Here is a 13,551-nt window from a genome sequence, read left to right as displayed (position 1 = left end):
ACCTCACTACTACATCTGTAAAAATGATCATCAGCCACAGAGACCCTTGGTCAGCTTTTACACTAACAAATTGTCCTCAACAAACTTCCCTCTTAATCATAAATCCTCGACACACTCCATTACCTTTGTTAATTTTACAAAAATTTATTTCCAGGCTCATTTAAGAAATATGGAGCCCATCCCTTTTGCTTTCAAACTTCTCACACAATTATTACATAAAAATCACTTCATTAACACTCACTCTTCCTAGTCTAAACCAACACTGTTCTTCCCTTATCTATTCTTTTAGTGTCTGTATTACTTTCTCAATCAAAGTCCTTCAGCATACAAACCCAAGTAAAGTACTATACTTAATAATAATATTCCACTATACTTCTTTCAATTGAAAGTATTTAATTAAGGAATTTTGACTAAGTATTTTTGCTAGACTTCCCTACAATTATAACAAACTAGGAGAGATATTGGGTAAATTAAAATTAATCCTAGGTCTGCAGGATGACAAACCCTCATAATATTTACGGAAGTTGATTCTTTAAAAATTACTTACAAAAACCACCTATAAAATACTGGTATATCAGTTTCACAATTGTAAATCATAGTCTTTTTCTGCATATAGACAAGGATTCAATAGTCATGTAAGTTTGTAGGAATCTATCAGTTCAGCCAATTTCTATTTCTTTTAATTTAGCCACTGCATTTGTATGAATAAGGAAATGGCCAATGCTAACCTCAACATTTTCCCCTGCCCTAAGCCACATTACATGTAATTTTCTTAATCACAGATTTTTTGGTAATGAGTATAGTATCAACAGCCATGAATAAAAAGGATAATATTAACGAATAAAACTAATAATTCACTGAAACATTACAAATCTACATGAAACTGTTCATTCCCTACAATAATCAAGTTCAAACGTGTACTATACCTTCTTTTTGAGTTCTACGGATATGGCGTTGGCTTCTTTGAGGAAGATTGCATTACCCCACAAGTCGTCCCTTAGTGAAGTGAACTGGTGATACTTCCACTTGCGGTATGCCCATGAGGCCAACGCATACTCCCGTTCCGTCCAGTTGCACTCTGCGTCAAACAAGGGGTTTACTGAAACACCAACACAAAGCATTAGCTAAAAGTAAACAAACTATTCCCATTGTTTCCCTGGAACAACCATCAAGAGCGGAGCAAACTAAGCAATGAATATCATAAGCCAAAATTGGGAAAACTTTCTCTCAATGAAATTTAGAATTTATAAGTTTTTAGGCTGTGGAATTTATATCATATAGTAATTTAAAGGTCAAGATAGAAATCAACCATAACACTATAAAAGCTGACCAAAATGTTTCAAAGAAAGCTCTAACAGCTACCTTAACTCCTGACCCCAACTAAGGCTAGTTAATTCTTAACAACCAGTGATGAGCAAAAAAAGAAAAAAAAAGAAGAATAACATATTTGATGGATATCGATAACTCACAGCTAATGTCCACAGTAATATCTGCTAGCTATAATAAATTCCAATTAAATTCAATACTAATTACTCCATTTGAATGAGACCCTCAAAACAGAAACTAAAATCAATGACCACTATTCCCTCTTGAATGACACACACACAAACAGTACTTTTCCTGTTTCAGACTTAACTAACATCTCGTAATTTCATTCCAATATGACAATATGTGCAAAGAAACTAATAATAATAAAACAATCTACCCAGAAAATTAACATTTCAGAGTTAAAATGGTAACTTCTACTTGCAGTTTCTTATTCTCATAGAGACAGTACATACTAATAACTTGTAAATACACATAAGTAAAATGTATAACTGTACACAATTTGACTACAAATTGCTATCAATATAAGAATTATGATAGTACAGTTACTCCCATATTTATGAAGAGATTAGGTTTCAAGAAGCTTTTCTCTAGCTTTATACTCATACATTTTCCTAACTGCTAACCACTATGCCATTGTGTAGCTTCATACCATATTGTATACACAAGTCTACATTACTGGATGAAACTTTTCCTAAATACCTGTATACAGTATGTAACTAAAAATAAATATGTAATCAAACTAATACAACAATTCTGCATAAATTTTCTTACCTTAGATAAAAATGTACACTGAAAGTTAAAGTAGAAGGTCCAAGTATACAGTGTTCCAGCTCAAATGTCCCTATCACACACTACAATCAGATTTATAATAAACTACATCATCTAGGAAATGCTCTTCAAAAAAAAAAAAAAAAAAAAAAAAAAAAAAAAAAAAAAAAAAAAAAAAAAACAATGCTACAAATTAAGGCAATGTACAGCATCTATAAAACTGCAACAAGTAAAAGAATATCCTAACTGTCATAACCATGAGACCTGCACTCACTCGTCTAACTTTCTAGAACTTGAGGTTAGTGTTACAATGTCATGTGGCCAAAGTTGGAATGCTACAAAAATTAAATCCTGTCAAAAACATTACTAAATCATAATAGCACTTGAAACTTTTGACAGTAATCATGACATTTAAACACAACACATTACTATGGCTATGATACCATAAACCTAAAGCTCTTAATCACCTAGTATCAAAGTACATATACTGTACTTGATACTGTTGGCTAAAAATAACCCCACAGTACTCATAACTGTTATGTCATCTACACTGAAGCAGCACTTAAATTATCAGCAACAGTGATGTAGAGTATCTGATATTGATAACCAATATTTCAGTGCTACAACCCACAAAATTAATACAAAAACTTATGATTTCATTGCACTTAAAACCACCAGCTACATATACAGTGTCACAGTGCAATAAACTACCAGCTAAAGTTGCAACATTTTAGCTAATATAGTGGCCAGCTGAAAGATGTAACAGTACTCTCAACTGCCATGAAACACTGAAAGGTGTACTTTTTATACATGTAAAATCTTTAATCAACATTTCATTTAGAAAAGCAATTTAACCAAACCAATTCCGTTTCATGTTCTTTTATTCAAGTACACAGATACTTGATCATGAAATATGAACTGACTATATACTATAATTATGAAAATTGATAATCTTAAAGCCCACAAAATGTTTCTGACAGTTGTAAGTGCTATGCCATCACTACACCCTTTGAGAATTCACTTCCTGATTTTCCCTGATGCTTAAACTGTAAATAGAATCCCTCAAATTGAATATAAGCCTGCCTTACATCTCAAAATTATGGTACACTAAATTCTCAATAACAGTGAGAGATATAATGTACCAAAATTTTGCTTCCTTGCAATACAGAAAGAAAAAGATAGAACATTGAATTTTTAATTTGATTAATATTGCAATATTTGTGGCAAATAACTACTTGAAAAGAAAAAATAAAGCAGGGAAACTGTCTTTGAACATATCCCATTTTACAGAAAGAAAATATCATACTTTTCTGATGACTATGATATTTTCTTTTTTTTTTTTAGCAAAGGATAATGAGAAATTATAATGCATCTACAAGTGACTAAGATGTACAAAATATTGTGAGTGATACTGAGGAATAGCAGTTTGCATACTCACTCCAGATACTAAGCACAGGCTAATCAAAGCTTATTAAGTGTCAATATGCATTACATGTTTATAAATAAAAGCAGGAGTATTTAAAAGCCTGAAGAAATTTACATCAATACTGTATAGATTGAGGGACTATAATTGCATTCCAAGATCTTCTGAGTTTATATCCATGTCACATAACTACCTCAACCAGGATCAAAACCAAATACTTTGAGAAACATAATAACTATCTAAAGTAAGAACATAAAAACAGTTCATCTTCCCTTTAATATACTCAACTAGAGAAAAAATTCTTTTTCTAAAAATAATTGTTAATAAAAAACATTTCAATTTAAAGGTTTAAAGGCTACACACGAATGGCCGAGGCAAGGGACAGTGATATTGCCCTAGCTAGCAGAACAATGCCCTGGAAACTGACCATTTTATACATATGATCAGCACCCAAGTCCCTCTCCACCCAAGCTAGGACTAGGGAGGGCCAGGCAATGGCTGTTGATGACTCACCAGGTACACCTATAGGCTCCCCATAAACCCCCAATCCTTAGCTCACAAAGATGTTAAGGTTGCAGACACTAAAGAAACTATCAAATCTGAGCGAGACTCAAACCTCAGTCTGGCAAGCACCAGGCAGGGATGTTTTGAATAGGCTACCACAACCGTAAAACATATTTTTAAAAAAGCCAATAAAATGAACATGAAAAAAGAAATAACTCATTTCATTTCATTTACCATACTATGCTTACCTTAGGACATATAATGAAAAAAAGATACCATACTATCTTCAACTTCTATAAGTCCCATCTTACACTGACATGGCCATGTTCCTGTTTTATACTGTTCTAGGATAGTTAGAACATTGAATAAAAAACTGGAAAATCCTTTTGCACTTCCTATCAAATTAGACTACAAAATAAAAATAAATTATGTGTGCTGGCACACTGGCCACTTTGTTATACTAATTTGATTGTTATGCATCACAGAAAGATGCTGATGAAACCACATGTTATTTACAATGACTCTCAATAATATTGTCTTTAAATTGCAACTTCTAGGGTAAATTTTTCCCCTAGATGTGATTTCACTACTTGATGGATTATTAAGCAAATTTTAATTGGTAACACCCATCAATTGAAATCTATAACTAGATCACTACTAGATATATCCTTGTGAAGATTACAGTGAAATTTTAGATTTTCTAGCTTGGTTGTCAGGTGAAACTAAACTTTACAGTATAACTATGTACATCGAGTCGCAATTGTAAAATCCCTGTACAAATCAATTTTTTCTTCATAAAATCCTTTCATGGAATTGATATAAAACAAAATAACTAGCACATGAAAATAAAATTAGTTTAGGACTTTATCAGCTATTAGTGACAAAAGTGTTTTAACAACACAAAGTATGTTCTCAATATAAATCAATTAATCGTGAGATGACTTATTTCCATAATACAATCTCAGACGTACCAACTTACTCCCATCAAGACTGAAAGAACCTCTTCTATACACACCCATAATCAAGGTTTATGCTACACATAAAATCTCACTCTCTTGTCCAAAAGAGAAATAAGCAAATGAGAGGAATGAAGGAATGATTAATGGGATCCCATAATAAGTCTAGGCAGGGGAAGAACCAAATGCTCCTGGAAAGCAATGCGAGGAATAAGGACAAGAGAGTCCGAAGTAAAACCCCATAAGACAAGGCAAAGAGTTTGGAAATAAGCAGTTACGAATAAGAATCAGAAAAAATCTCACAACGGTGCATAATCAGTAAACCATTAGTTTATACTGAACCATAACTAAACACGGGTCATGATCACAGATACTCCAGAATAGTCTTGCCTTATGAGAGTGCAAGTTAGCCAGGACAGAATATTATGAGCGAGAGGATACCCAAGTCCTAAAAGATGGTAAAACATGAGCCCCCACAACATTCAGGCTCCCAAAAATTGTTGAAGTAAATATAAATCACATGTACTAAGAAAAAGTTGGTAAAGGTAAAATAAAGGGATTTTGACGAAGGAAAAATCTATTTCTGGGGAGCGACCTGTGACGGCCGGTGAAAAAGTCCTTCTTTGTACTTTTTCTGATATAAATCTTCCAAATATACCAGAGAAAATTAAAAGCATGGAATGCAGAGGTTACAACCCTCGCGCGAGCACCTTGTTGGTGTCGTATATCTAACAAGGGCGTTTGTAAAACACTATTCACAGGCTGTCTTCCATTTAGATCAGGGGTGCACAACCTTTTGAGCTACTCGGGCCACATCATCAAACATATATCTAGTCGAGGGCCACTAGACTAGATTTTACATGAAATGATAAATAGTTTGTAGAATGTTTAAAGATAAAAAAAACACAGTTGTTCACCTGTTTTGTTTTAATAAGATTTTTGACACTGAGATTCATGTACAAGATTTTTTATGTTAGGATGGAAATTTGTGGTTGCCAGTCTTAAAACAGAGTGCAGATTTTGATCACTTAGCCTGCTACGAATATTTGACTTGGTCTGGATGAGCAGACTAAATGTTTGTTCACATATGTAGGTAGAGCCAAATAAGCTTGCATAAATAGCAGTTTTGTTTCTCAAATAAGGAAACTGATCTTTGGCCAAGCAATTATAAAAGTTGAGCAAGTCCCCTTCATTATACGAAGGCTGTCATTATTCTGAAGATCAATCAGTTCGAGTTGTGCTTCGAATTCTACTTCATCAGGAGATACAGAAAAGTGGTTGCTGAACAACTTCAAATCATTGACTTCTTTCTTTAGGTCCTCAAATCGGCTCTCAAAGGCCTCCAAAAGTTTTCCTAATTTTGCTGCATAATATTCATGTCTATTGCATACTTTGTGTTTCTAACACATAAGTTTGTAATATGGGAAGTGTCCTAACTCTCCTTTAACTATCTGTAACTGAAACAATTTTAGTTTTTGTTCGAAAGCTGTCGCATAATTGGCTAGCTGAGAAATAAGTTGGTTATTCCCCTGAAGTTTATGATTCAAGTTATTTAAATGACTTGTGAGATCTACAAGAAATGACAAATCACAAAGCCAGTCAGCATTTGTAAGTTCTGGTACCATCTTATCCTTTTCATTAAGAAATATCTCAATTTCATCCAGAAGACTGATAAATCTTTTTAGCGTATTTCCCCTGCTTAACGACCTTACTTGAGTAACAAACACTAAATCGCCATATTCTGCTTCAATTTCATCAAGAAATTGCTTGAATTGCCGGTGATGCAAAGCTGAGCGTGACTTGATAAAATTGACTGTAGAAACTACAACTTTCATTACATGATCAAAGTCCAGTTCTTTTCCACACAAATTTTGTTGATGTATTATGCAATGAAATTGTTTCAGTTCATATTTTCACTCTCCAAGGTGTTTAATCAATAGCTGCACCAATCCATTCTGCTTGCCTATCATTGCAGGAGCCCCATCAGTTGATATTCCTACTAACTTTTCCTAATCTAACTCAATTACTGAAATTTGTTCTAAAAGTCCATTAAGTAAATCACTACCAGTTGTCTGCCCCTTCAATGAACTGAGCCCTACGAGTTCCTCATGAATAGAAAAGTCCTCTGTCACACCACGTACAAATACAAGTAGCTGAGCCGTAGATGTAACATCAGTAGATTCATCAGTGGCTAGGGAGAAGTACACAAATTGTTTACTTTTCTCCTTCAACTGGTCTACTATATCACCCGACAAATCAACAATACGACGTTGCACTGTCATACGATTCAAACTGATATTCTCAAACTTTTTCAAAACATCTGGAGAAAGTTTTTGAGCAGCAAGTAGAATACACTTTTTAATGAAATCCCTCTCTGAAAATGCCTTGGAATGTTTAGCAATCAGGTTTGCAATTTCATAACTCACTTCTGTTACGTCCTGTGCCTCTTTATTTTTCTGAATAAACATATTTTTTTGCACATGAAAATCTTGCATTAGTGATTTAATTTTCTGCTTTCTTAGTTCACCAACAAATTTTTCATAAGGCTTGTGCTTTGTCAGATAATGCCTTTGCAAATTGTATTCCTTACAAACGGCCACACTATTCTGGCATATTAAGCAAATTATTTTTTTTTTCACTGTTTGCCACAAAGAAATATTTATCTGTCCATATTTCTTGAAATTTTCTATGTTCATCTTCAAGCTTTCTTTTTCGACTTGAGTTTTTGTCCACAGAAGTACCAGAAGCCATAGTAGCTAAGCAAAATTAATCTGAAAACACTACAATGATAAATGCCTGGCCTTGTAGCAATATCTCCTATTTTAGACTGCAAAGAAACTATCGGAGCTCAGACAAATTGGCTAACTTGGAAGGTTGCAAAATAATCATTTTACAAACTTTTTAAACTGGAATTTAGATGTATTAGGAAACCATAATTATGAATGTAAAATACAATAAAAAAAGAAAAACAAGAAAAACAAAAACAGGTTTCGCCTCTGTTTAAAAAGAGAATAGTATTCTAAATTATGATAAATATTAATTTAGATATAACTTCAGGTGGTTACCTTCCCTTCACAACAACGAGGTTACTCCCGCCTAGACAACGTTCACAAACAGCCATACGCGTTCACCTCTTGTCTCGACTGCTTTCGTGTTCGAGGATGGTGATGAAATTATGAATTTAGTGAATGAACTGATTATAGATAACGAGATAATTCAACAATAACAAGAAAACACAAAGAATAATACATACATACATATATATATATATATATATATATATATATATATATATATATATATATATATATATATATATATATATATATATTTATATGTATGTATGTCTATGTATGTACATATATATATATATATATATATATATATATATATATATATATATATATATATATATATTTATATTTATATGTATGTATGTCTATGTATATATATATATATATATATATATATATATATATATATATATATATATATATATATATATATATATATATGTGTGTGTGTATATATGCACAGACACATATACATACATACATACTGTACATATGTATGTGTGTGTGTGTTATATAGTACATTTTTACTATTTGTAATTATATCATAAGACGGAGTAATATGTTTATATTTATTATTTTATTTTACTGTACAAAGAGTGATATATTGTGTTTTCTATGATAACTTCGAGGGCCGCCATGTGCTTCACTGGGGGCCGCATGCGGCCCGCGGGCCGCCGGTTGTGCACCATTGATTTAGATAATCCCTTCATCAAAGGGGGAGGGCCGTGACAGGCCCTAGAGAATACAGTTGGGTTACCCTACCGACACCTACCACTTGCGCTCACCAGGTAATACCTCTTTGTCCCTGCTCACAGAACAGCAGTAATCTATATATCAAAGTGAACCTCTTGGAAAAGAATAGGACATGCACCTCATGAACAATCACTTTCTTTCCATAATATTAAGCTGACTTCTGACAACTATGATGGCCTAATGAAATAAAAAAGGTGATGAAATTTTTCAAAAAAAATTTGCACATACCAGTACTGGAAATAGAATTCCAATAATAAAATCTAATATTTTAATAAAGTTGACCTGCAGGTCATCTGGTTTCTTTCTCTAAGCCCTTTCATGTCATCTATCATTAAGAAAATATAAGTTTCAATTTACCTAATACCTATTGCCTAGCCCCTAGTATACTATTGTCAAGTATTTAACACATGGCTTTCAATAATATCGTCAATTGTGAAGGGTTTACATTGTCTGTCATTTGCCCTAACCTTTTCAAGTATATGCCTAGTTTTTCTAGGGTTAGTTACTTTAGCTTAATAAGGGATGTCTTACTGGTTTTAAAATGCACTTGTATGTTAAATGTTCAGATAGATTATTACTACAGAATAAAGATCCTCGTTCCATTTGTGTAACTTGTGGGAAACTGTGACTTTTATCTAGATGTTCAGAATGTGAGAAATTACATGACTATCTTATGGAAGAATCATCATAAGCTGTTACTAGTCCACTGCAGAACAAAGGCCTTGGACATGTACTTCCACTTGCATCTGTTTATGGTCTTTCTGTGCCAGTCCACACCAGCAAACTTTCTTAGTTCGTCAATCCTTTGTCTTCTTTTCCTTCTACTGCTTCTTTTACAATCTCTCGGGACCCATTCTGTTAAACTTAATGTCCATCTATTGTCTATCATTCTCATTATATATCCTGCCCATGTCCATTTCTTTTTCTTACATGTTGTTACAATATCCTCTACTTTAGTTTGCTTTTGCATCCATGTTGCTCTTTTTCTGTTTCTTATTGTTATTCCCACGATCATTCTTTCCATAGATCTTTGAGTTGCAATTAACTTATGTTCTAAGGCTTTAAAGAAGAATAAGTAAGGCTAAAAGTGTGAGGACTCCATACGTTAAGAACTGAAGATTCAAAATCTGGGGAGTATTCAAAGAAGGGTAGGATAGTAAATTTAGGTGGGGATAAGTTTACGTAAAGTTTACTTTGTTTTTGCAGCCTGAGAAGGTTCCCAATGACTGTGACAGCATACCTTGCCTAACCTGTCCAGATTTGAACCCGAGACTAACATCTCTTAATATCTTGCGTTGAAGTTCTGATGTACCATCTGGTAAGAGTTCTGATGGTACACAGTGCATTAGTGTATAGATTCGAGTGCTCCATCACAAGCCTCAATCTTTCAATTTGGTCCAGATCATTCTATTGTGAAACCCTCTCCAACCCACAACCCAGTATCGTCTTTTATATCATCATATTCCAGGATAGACGACCACATTTGGATTTTAGCTGCAAAACATCCCACCTTCTGTTTGATTCAAGCACAAATGAGCAACCTTACTACAGTATGTCTTCGTTAATAATGTAGTGTCATTTTACGCCTTTAATGCCAGACACACAAAGTTTAGGATTTCTTGAAAAATATCTATACAGACTCAAACAGTTGCATCATGATATGGATGGCAGTGGCACATAACTACCTATGTTAATCAGCCACATGCCGTTGTCGGCTACCGAGTGGTGGTATCAAAATTGGTGTTCTTACCTCTAAAGAGGTAGTCCTTGAAATAAGTCTTCAGAGAACACATCCTCTTTTTCACTGTAAATGCAACCTCAAACTAAAGGCTGGAGGTTAATGTCACAAACTAATGACGAGGGTAAGGCATCAGTAGTAATGGGGAAAGTCATGGACTTACCGTCACTTGAAGATTGAGTCTTCAATACAAAATCTAAGACACAAAACAATTCATTATACTAACAATCCTCTGAATAGGTCACATCACTAGACAAGGAATGGAGCATGCCACCAAACTTTAAGAAGGCCACATCTACCAAAAACACTCTAGTCAAATCAATGAGAGGGCTCATGAAGAATTTATAAAGTGCCTTCAATAAACTACAAAGAACATGAGTAAACTTCCATTAAGCATGTTTTAGTAAAGATCTTGGAATAAACTTCCCAAAAAATATAAAAAAGGGATTTTGATGAAGGAAAAATCTATTTCTGGGCGAGGAACCTGTGTCGCCCAGTGAAATGCTCCTCAAGCACCATTTCTAAGGCATAGTTACTGCTGAATATACCAGAGAAAAAGAAATGCATGGAATGCCAGGAATAAATCTAGCTCGCTCACTCTTTGAGTGTCGGTATAGAAAACTGGGGCATGATAGAACCACGACCATAGGTCCCTCTCCAATTAGACCTCTCCTTCATTAACATTCCCTGGAACAACGAGGTGCCATCCTACACCCGTCTGTGCCTCCTATTACTACTAACCCTCTCTACCCCTACATCTCCCCACCCCCTATCCTCATTCCTCCTCAGCACTTGCGTTGGTCAGACGTGTTTTGTTTTGCTCTAGTTTAGCTATGTTCTGATCCACATTTAAAGTCAACCAACACTTGATGATGACCTTGAAGAGAACTATTCTATCAAGCTTACTACTTTGAGATATCGTATCAAGCTGCATTAACTTGTTTCACAATGTGACAAACTTTGGCCATTTTCACTGGTGTAAGCTAGTTACTAAAGTCCTTCTGGATGTAGTGACTGTGGCTGTTATGACCTGAAAATTTTTCACTCTTTCTCAGTTTAAGTTGCATAACCGTCACATGTAAAGCTGTAAGAATCTTAAAAGGAATTTGGAAACTGTGGAAGTTGGCCGCAATAGAAGCCTCCACTGCCAGGGAAAAAGATGGGCAATCCAATAAGAGATCTGGAAGGTCCGTCTAAAGCCATATGGGAGCAAATGATGCCTGACGTTTAGAACTTGACAAGGTCAGAGAGGCGTACACCGTAGAGCCACCAAAGATGAAGATTTAACTCTATAACGATCAGTAATGAAATGAGGCATTATGGGTAGTATTATCTTAGTGTCTGTGGATGAGCAATAGGGGTCTCTTCAGTCTTGAACTGGATTGTTATGAACACATCACTATTACCTCATCAATACACTAAAGAAAATACATACAAAAACTACTAGAACGGTGTAAACTAATCATCTTATCATCTCTCCTATAACAGATTTTTCTATCATTATAGTAGTTTACATTAGTATTTTTCAAAAGAATCTACATAAATAAACTAATTTGTGTGAGCTGTATCAAAAGAATAAAAAAGTATATTTTACCATAATTTCCTATGTATTTTTCTTTACTTGCAAATTGCAATTTTCTAAACCTCTAGAAAAAGACTAGTGTAAAAATTTTTTATTATTCACTTTGTTTGTATGCATTACTTTATTCTCATCACTATGCCATTTATAATACAAAACCTATGTATAGCTCTAAGGTAAAGTTTAATAGAAGGAAAATAAAATTCTATTACTTCTATGGACCAAAAAAATACAGAAGTAATACACAAATGGAATTAAAATATGTTTGATTTTAAATGATAATACTGGAAATTCTAATTTCAATATTAAAAATGGCAACTGTACTAGCATACTATAACATAATCTCTTGCTAATGTATTAATATGATTTATGTATTGATAACAAAATTTCCATAGGGTTATCTATTCAGATGTTTAAATTTGCAAAACTTTGTCATCTTATTTGAATTTATACATCTTCTGCTCAGGCTGTCATTTTCTTCATATAGAGACTAAAACTCGAGCTTATATACTACTGCTATACAAAGCCCAAAAGGAATCACTTAACAAGTTAATTAAATTTGCATGACCTTAAAGATGTAACAAAGATATTGCTTTGATAACCAGTTTTTATGCTTGCTTATTCAATTTTCCTGTGCTTTCGAGAAAATTATCCTTTTAACTTTCTACCAGTATCACCAAAATAGTTTTGTAGCACTTGGATAGGTCTACTGCTTAGTAAAATAAAATTTTCTGCATATCTATCAGATATACTTAAAAAGACAATACTGTAGTAGACTTCTGCTTTCAAAATCTAAAGAAATATTTATCACCATAATACACTCAGCACAATATTTCTTAGACTTCTCGACTTTATTTACGAAATATTTACCATAAAAAGTACCTATACTAGACTGTACTGCATAGCAATGAAACCCTACAGGAGCTGAAAATGATATTTTCATAATAAAATAAATTTTTGAACATACCCGGTAGTTATATATATAGCTTTAGTCCCTGACGTCACAGCAGATATTTTAAAACTCGCGGCAATCGCCAATTGGGTAGCCAGGTATACCACCAGTGTGCCCTCCAACCAGGTACCTGGAACCATTCCAGTGATTCCTCAGATCTTCCATGCCCATAGGTCTCTAGAAGGGAGGAGGGGGGAGTTGAATTAAATATAATTACTGGGTAAGTATGTTCAAAAATTTATTTTATAATGAAAATTTAATTTTTAAACATCTGACTTACCCAGTAGTTATATATATAGTTGATTGACACCCTTGGTGGAGGGTCAGAGACAGCCAACATTGTCGGAATTTACTTAAAGAGTTAATAAACAAGCTTAAGGGTTCGTACCTGATAAGGAAGCTGACTTCAATGAATTCCTTCATTATGTCCACTTTCCTTACGAGATCCAGTGATCCACCCAGGGGGCTGAAGACC

General features: G+C 33.9%; 1 protein-coding gene across 16 annotated transcripts in view; it reads right to left on the bottom strand.

Annotated features, from left to right (window-relative positions):
• The window catches only part of unc-104 (kinesin family member unc-104), a 348,954-nt gene that overhangs the window by 130,776 nt on the left and 204,627 nt on the right, over positions 1–13,551 (bottom strand). For 12 of the 16 annotated variants that reach the window (XM_068361054.1, XM_068361056.1, XM_068361060.1 and 9 more), the window contains one exon: positions 927–1,099. In XM_068361054.1, the coding sequence (XP_068217155.1) occupies positions 927–1,099 (173 nt within the window). The remainder of the gene's footprint in view (positions 1–926; positions 1,100–13,551) is intronic. The other 4 variants (XM_068361058.1, XM_068361066.1, XM_068361070.1 and 1 more) reach the window with 1 other exon arrangement.

This window comes from Palaemon carinicauda, chromosome 37 (genome assembly GCF_036898095.1).
Source record: "Palaemon carinicauda isolate YSFRI2023 chromosome 37, ASM3689809v2, whole genome shotgun sequence".
In the NCBI taxonomy this organism is placed as follows: Eukaryota; Metazoa; Arthropoda; class Malacostraca; order Decapoda; family Palaemonidae; genus Palaemon; species Palaemon carinicauda.
The sequence above is the reverse complement of the archived record's forward strand: the minus strand, read 5'-3'. Positions and strand labels throughout refer to the sequence as shown.